The 7,421-nt window shown below is 42.5% G+C and overlaps 1 protein-coding gene across 2 annotated transcripts; it reads right to left on the bottom strand.

The window, feature by feature from the left end:
• Window positions 1-1,108: 1,108 nt before the first annotated feature.
• On the bottom strand, window positions 1,109-6,190 carry LOC121880462 (neuropeptide-like protein 30). Of its 2 annotated transcripts, none has more exons than XM_042387656.1 (2): window positions 6,165-6,188; window positions 1,109-1,706 (listed from the first exon to the last, which is right to left on the bottom strand). In XM_042387656.1, the coding sequence occupies exons 1-2, from the start codon at window positions 6,174-6,176 to the stop codon at window positions 1,332-1,334; spliced, it is 387 nt and encodes a 128-aa protein (XP_042243590.1). In that variant the 5' UTR covers window positions 6,177-6,188; the 3' UTR covers window positions 1,109-1,331. The 2 variants fall into 2 exon arrangements, with proteins under 2 accessions (XP_042243590.1, XP_042243591.1); XM_042387657.1 differs by lacking the exon at window positions 1,109-1,706 and adding an exon at window positions 5,716-6,045 and having other exon boundaries at window positions 6,165-6,190.
• Between the last annotated feature and the right edge of the window lie 1,231 nt (window positions 6,191-7,421).

Below are 7,421 nucleotides of genomic sequence, written 5' to 3'. Positions count from 1 at the left end.
CTGTGCAGGACCGAAAAATCGGGCGACCCTCTTTTTCCCGCGAGGTTGACCGTGACGACGGTGGAACGGTTGAGGTTCTGTTCATCCACCAGAGTTGGTCATAGAGGGTTGTCTCGAAGGATCTCCTGTAGAACTGAGGGGTCAAGATAGGCAAATGCCTCGCGTCGAAGGTTTATGCGTGCCAGCATCGCCTTTTCCAGGGTTTCTCGCACCACTGGTTGAATGGATAGTCCCGTGGACTGTCAGTAGGCGTAGGTTGTCTAGATACCCTCTTAAGTCCGCCGGTGGAGGACTGTCGTGTGTAAGTTTTTGCAGCCTATGAAGCCTGTGCCAGCTGGAGCAATACTGCCTGGGAAGCGAGGAGAGCTGAAACCGTGGAACGGTAGCGATAATCATCTGCCACGTTTTTCTTACTGGAAAACTAGGCGTGTCAGTGTATGTTTTCAGGTTGAACTTTGACACCAAAGAGAAAACTAATGGTACAAACTCCCAGCAGATCTGTTGCAATAAATGAGAAATGCAACCGACTGTGCCATGGGTGAATCTTTATGGACAGCAGCTTGAACCCTCCAATTTTCTAGTAAATCGCGAAATCAATCCCATGAATTAGACGGGAGATTTGTTAACTTGTTCTCATTCTTTACATTTCCGACGCGGTTGACTGTCACCTGGACATCTGAATCCAACAAATGGAGTCAGCGAAATGACGGCATCATTAAAAGTTGGACGAGAAGAGAAGTAGTGTCCTTGATGCCACATTTCGTTTCGACAACTCGATACATCTAAAAAAGTAGTCACCATCCTCGTGCGGAAACCAACCGCACTGACGAACCTTTTCCATCTTTGACATTAACCTCCTGACGTACTCGATGCAAGGTCATTAAAAACCCTTCCATCTTTAGCGTCCTCCAGCGGTCAGGAGCACGTGACCAAGTGGGGTAGTCAGGAATTAACCAGCAGGCGCCACAAACGCGTTAGAAAATGAAGTGTACTTTATCAAATTAATCCATACAATGTTGACCAAGTTAAGAGCCAGCTATAATATTAACACAAGTTATCTTGGATAACTTTTCATATCAAAGTGTTACACGTGTGCTTAAGAACTTATTAAAATATGTAAAGGAAAGGTGCGTATCTTACCCTAACAGGAAATAAAGGACAATCAGGGGATATTCGTGCGGTTTCGAGCGTGTTTTAAAAGAAACTTAAAATGTTGAGGAAATGAATACAGCAAAATCCTAAACAAATTTGGGTTTATTAAATACAGTAGATGCACAAAAAACTTTATTTTTGAATTTTTATAAATTCTTTAACTTATTCCAACGACCATATCAATAACGACCATGTCCACCGTACCCTCCGTGGCCATCACCGTATCCCCCGTGAACATAATAACCTTGTCCTCCATGGCCAGAAACACCATAACCTCCATGGCCAGAATCACCATAACCGCCATGGCCAGAATCACCATAACCTCCATGGCCAGAATCACCATAACCTCCATGGCCAGAAACACCATAACTTCCACGGCCAGAATCATCGTATCCTCCACGGCCAGAATCACCACGTCCGCCATGGCCATAATCACCACGTCGTCCACGGCCATAATCATCATGGTCAAAGTCGTCGTACTGTCCATAGCCACCATACCCAGTATCGGCCATGGTAACCACCACAAGAAGTAAAACAGACAACCAAACGCCCACCTGAAAAGAAAACATTTTTAAGTCAATAATTTAGATGGAAGTTTTGTACAAATTCATCGACATCCACAAGTTCAATTAACTTACTTCACGTACAATAATGAGTTTTTATTTGGCTTACCATTTTGTGCATGTTGAGTGCAGGAAGGTCCAGTTGAGACTGACTCTCCGGCGGCCTCCTGCCGCACTTATAGTGTACCCTTTGATGACGTCACCACCACCATCAGTTACAACTGAACCAGTCATTCAGTCACTCAGTCAAGGTAACATAAATGTCATGACCTTACACTGACCTTACATTTCCTCCATTCTTGTTGCCTCTGGTGACTGTTGAGATAACTGAAGAATAAAAGGAAACTTTTATATTTGTTTACCTTATAATAATGTTTCTCTTATATGTTGATGTTATGATGTATTACCGAGCCTCAACAACTTGGACTTTTCGTCCATATTCTTATTTAGTGAATAAATTAATCAAGAGTAATAGATTAAGAGAGATACATTAGTCTTGTGTGTGTTTAGTCTTATCTATAGTGAGGCAGTAATTATGGTCTTTCTGCGCACTTTAATACAGTTTATTGTGCTTAACCTAATCCAACCAGACGTAGCGAAACCTAACTTCCCTATCCCAACAGTGAATGTGAAGAACAAGATTCATTTAAAGTTGTTAATAGCAAAAAGAAAAATATAGGGAGGAATAGAGATGGTACAAGCAGTGAAGATAACATTTCCCACTTGGTGGATAAGCGAAAGAAAATTGATGGTGTGAGTCACTCTTCAACCATGATCAGTACAACGAGTGTAAGCCCCACTGATGGTGTAGATGGCAGTAGCTCTTCAAGGAGGCCACGTCTTTACTTCCCCAAGGACAGGAAGATCGGGGCCGTGGAGGACAGGAAGATCGGGGCCGTGGAGGACAGGAAGATCGGGGCCGTGGAGGACACGAAGATCGGGGCCGTGGAGGACACAATGACCAGGGCCGTGGAGGACACGAAGATCGGGGCCGTGGAGGACAGAATGGTCAGGGCCGTGGAGGCCACAATGATCAGGGCCATGGGAGGACACAATGATCAGGGCCATGGGAGGAGACCGTGGAATGATTTACAAACCTCCAATAATGTAATATCTTGTTTGTCGATTGTATATAATAAAATCTAAATTTTTAGTTATATTTTATGTATATAATAAAATTTTAACTTTTTATAGTTATATTTTATGTACCATAAATAGTTTGTTAATGATTAGATTACCTTAATTACACACGCTCTCATACCAGTACGAACTTAACTTGAGACGTGTCACGACGTCTGGTGTGAAACCACAACCAGAGTTATTAAGGAGATGCGGGGTTTGAGCACACAAATTTAGCCGATCGGAATTTCTATCGGTTTAACCACATATTAATTATTGAGAGGAAAGGCCTCCCTCGGAATACTGAACCGGCACAAACAAATTAAAATTAAATTTACCATAATCTGGACTGGTGCTCTTGAGCTTGGTGTTGAGGACTCGTATAATATTATGACAATATGCTAGGGGTGGTTTGGGTCTGGTAATTGAAAAAAAAATGCTGCAATGTTCGTGGCCGATACAGTCTTAACTCGCGGCACTGCACTAACCCTCCGTCTGTTCCACAGAACAAGACACCCATCCCAAGGCTTTTTAACCCCCCCCCCTCCCTGCCAGGCAGCCCTGCTCGACTAACACTTCCCCACTCGGGCCAGGGCCAAGCCTTCCCCGGCATGGCCTCGTCTTGATGTACTGCTTCACCATTATTTGTTTTCAATTCCACTAATTTAAGTAGATACTTCCAATATAAAATAAACAAAAGGTAATTAAATAAAATTTATAAATATTGAAGTGATAACCTTGGTAACATTCGGAGATGTTCTTTTTACCACCATGCTATTGTACTACTCCAGATACTAAATGTTGCATAACACTTCCTTGATACATGTATAGTATATATCGGGTGTCAACAGGAGAGCTCAATTTCTCAACACTGTCGCCTTGTTAATACCCACTCCGTATCTGTTTTTCTGGCTAAATAAACTGTTTCAATTTGATTCAACGCTCTGCTGACGACCCCTAGGCCTCTTACCAGTCTACTCAACGCAGCCAGGCCTAGTGCTACCACTTGTCCCCCCCCCCCACCAGCTCCTCCGACGAGGTGACCGTTCAGTTCGTGTTCTCTCTCTGGATCCCTCCATGCCGTCGTCACTGGTTTACACCGCCACATGGTACACTAAGCCCCACCCGCCAACAGATTGCCTCAACTGCCGGCTGTCACTTCTGCCGCGTCGCCCTCCCGGCTTGGCCAGACGAATTTGCTCTCCCAGCGCGTCGCCTGACTCCACCCTGTCTACTTCGCGCCTCAACTTGTCCACCACCTGAGGGCCATTCCTACTGCCTCTAGGCTGCTTTCACCTAGTCTCTATGGGACCAGGGATGAAGGATCCCCAACTCCAGGTCTCCCCGCCTTTGGACCACACAGATGACCTGTACAGTCAGCCAAAGACGCACAGATCCCACCCTGGTCTCGTTCTTCCAATTTTACCTGGCAATGCTTGGAGTACGGCTGCATGTAAAGGTGATTGGTGGATCTTGGTTTCGGCTTTATCATTGTCAGGATAAATATTAAACAAACCTAAGATACGTTTTTTTAATAAATTCATTGTTATTTAAGGTCCTCAGAAATGTCCAAATGTTTGTACATTTGTTTAATAAATAAAATTTGACGAGAATCTTGTGGCAGCTGCGGTTATAGTAGAGTTGCCAATTCATTAATATAATTTACTTCATTATTTAAGCAAATCTACTAAAATTTGGAAACTTATCAACCTTACATAACAATGAATAGTGTATTAATATAAAAATTCTACCTTTGGTTTGCTTAATACTTATCCTGAGTGATACAGCCGAAAACAGAGCCACCAATCACCTTTACATGCAGCCTTACTTCAAGTATTGCCAGACAAAATTGCGAGCACGAGACTTAGGGTGGGGTCGGTGCATCTTTGGCTGACGGTACGTTGACTACGTATCTCCGCCAGGAAGGACGTCCCCCATCAACCTCCTCGTCGCTGCAACACTCATCACACGCACTAAAAGTTTGTCCCTTTATACTGCAAATGCCTGTGCCTACCAACACCCTTTCCTCCTGACCAATCTCTCTCCAGACATTTGACACATGTCACACCTTGCCATTAGCAAATGTATTGTATCGGAAATTCCAACCCCACAATCATCCTGTCATATAATTTGCCGATGAAATTCATGGTCCTTCAGGTACTTAATCCATTTTATGCACGTCGACTACGCAAACAAACTCTAGGCGCTTTAATCGCTTTTGCACTACGGCTTGCACAGGGTGCTCAATAACCTAGCCCCATTTTATGACAAATTTTAGAAAAAAAATTCTTGATAGGGACTTCAAGCCAAAAGTCTCGCCAGAAAAATAATTCGCAGATGTATTTCCAGCCAAACGATTCTATTCTCCCAGCCTTACGGGTCATGGGCCACGTACGGCAAACACGTGGTAAAACGTAATCTCCATCCATTACCTTACGGCCCCCGACTAGCCCGGTCTTAATGCAAGCTGTGTCAAGGATCAATCCAATACATTGTATGTTTTGCAATTGATATTTTTCGGTGCTGCCGATTAATAATGGTCATGTTACACGCGTGTCAACCCCCAGAAACACTGGTTAATCGCAGTAAATTAGGTTGATTTGCCTGTGCCGATTCGGTATTTCGAGGGCTTTTTTTTCACTGCATCACAAACATTTAAATAAACCAGGAGAAATTCAGATCAGTTACATTAGTGTGTGCGAATAGGAGACGGTCAGGGGTGTTCAAACCACGCATCTTAACTCCAGACGTAACATTACGTCTGAAGGTTACATTCGTACTGTTATGAGCGCGTGTGATAAAATAAACTGTTTTTTTTTAAACTATTGAGTTAAAGAATACAGCAAGAATATAAAAAAAATGGGTTTTATTAAACACAATAGAAGCACAAGAATTTTTATTTTTTAAGGTTTATAAATTCCTTGGCGTTTTCCTTACGACCATATCAGTAACGTCCATAGTCACCGTATCCTCTGTAACCTTCACCGTAACCCCCATGAGCATAACCTTGTCCTCCATGGTACGAATCACCATAGCCTCCGTAGTCATAATCACCACGACCGCCACGTCCACCTTGGCCATATCCACCACGACCGCCACGACCGTACTCATCGTGTCCTTGGCCATAGTCTTCGTACTGTCCATAGCCACCATACCCAGGATCGGCCATAGCAACCACCACAAGAAGTAAAACAGACAACCAAACGATCACCTGAAAAAGAAAAAAATTTAAGTCAATAATTTAGAAGTAAATTTTGTACAAATCCATCGACATCCACAAAGTTCAATAAACTTACATCACGTACAGTAATGAGCTTATATTTGACTTACCATCTTGTGCATGTTGAGTGCAGAAAGGTCAGTCTGAATTAATCAAGATAATAGATTAAGAGAATACATTGGTCTTGTGTGTTTAGTCTTATCTGGTAGGCAGTATTATGGTCTTTCTGTGCACTTTAATACCAGTTTATTGTATGACTAATCCAACCAGACGTGGCGTAACCTAACCTATCCCAACAGCAGCGTAACTAACCTAGCAGCACAGACAGCACCAACCTAACTGGCACCCTGTCACGGGTGAATCTAGGATTATTCGGTTTCATAATTCGTCAACTATTTCTGTTGGTTTTTATGTTCCGCTATCTATCTCCCCTGTGTTTAATACCAACTGTGTCCTTACGATGTAATCCTCTTATGACTCAGCCATTCTCCCTTGTCCCTTTATTTCATTGTCCTGATTATGGTTTTTGGAGTCAGGTGCAGGAAGGAAATTGTAACTTATACTTCTCTGTGTAAATGGGTCGCACAGAGATGGTTCGTCAGCTCGTTTCATCAACACGGTGCCGGGTTCAGCTGAAGTTCGTACACCTTGCATTATACCCTTTTAATATGTTGCCTCAGCCTTTGTGCATCTAGTACATTGTATTGGAGAAATGGTCTGATCATACAATTTTGTTACCTTGTTTTATATTTTATGTCAATATTAGTTCAGCCCCAGGGTTGTTTATTTGACTCTTGTGGTGGCGCGTGTGCGTGACCAGTACCGGGGAGACAGGTAACCATTGCTCTCCACTCGATCAGGTCAAATTCAATTTCAAAACATTTATTGACAAATACATCAAAAGGAGCTGGTTAGCATGCTAACTAGCCCACAAAACTTAGTCTTAACAAGGCTCTTTAAATTGTGCTAATCATAAATGAGATATAACAAAATGAATACATATAATCTTATGTTAAACTTAGCATCTTCTCTCGTCTAAGGTATTTTCAAGAACCATTTCATTGCTCTGCTGACTAAGATTGTTATGCCTAGCATTCAAATCACCAATTAGTAAACAATCATCAGCAAAACAATGTCCGACAGATCATCGGCTTCGTCAAAGTCAGCGTGCGCCATTTATAATGAACAGTGTAGCATCTTGAAGCGTAATACTAACATAAATACTCGGTACCTTATTTTTAGAGCGGAATGAATATCTTTGATATAAGTCGTGAAACCTCAATAATTTCCAGTCAATCAACTGGCAATTTCAAAACTTTGATAACTACTCTTAGTTGCAAAGATATTCCGTTTGTCCCAACCTCTTA

The sequence above is a fragment of the Homarus americanus genome, unplaced genomic scaffold (assembly GCF_018991925.1).
Source record: "Homarus americanus isolate GMGI-L3 unplaced genomic scaffold, GMGI_Hamer_2.0 scaffold39541, whole genome shotgun sequence".
In the NCBI taxonomy this organism is placed as follows: Eukaryota; Metazoa; Arthropoda; class Malacostraca; order Decapoda; family Nephropidae; genus Homarus; species Homarus americanus.
Note: the sequence above shows the minus strand (reverse complement) of the source record. Positions and strands in the feature narration are given on the sequence as shown.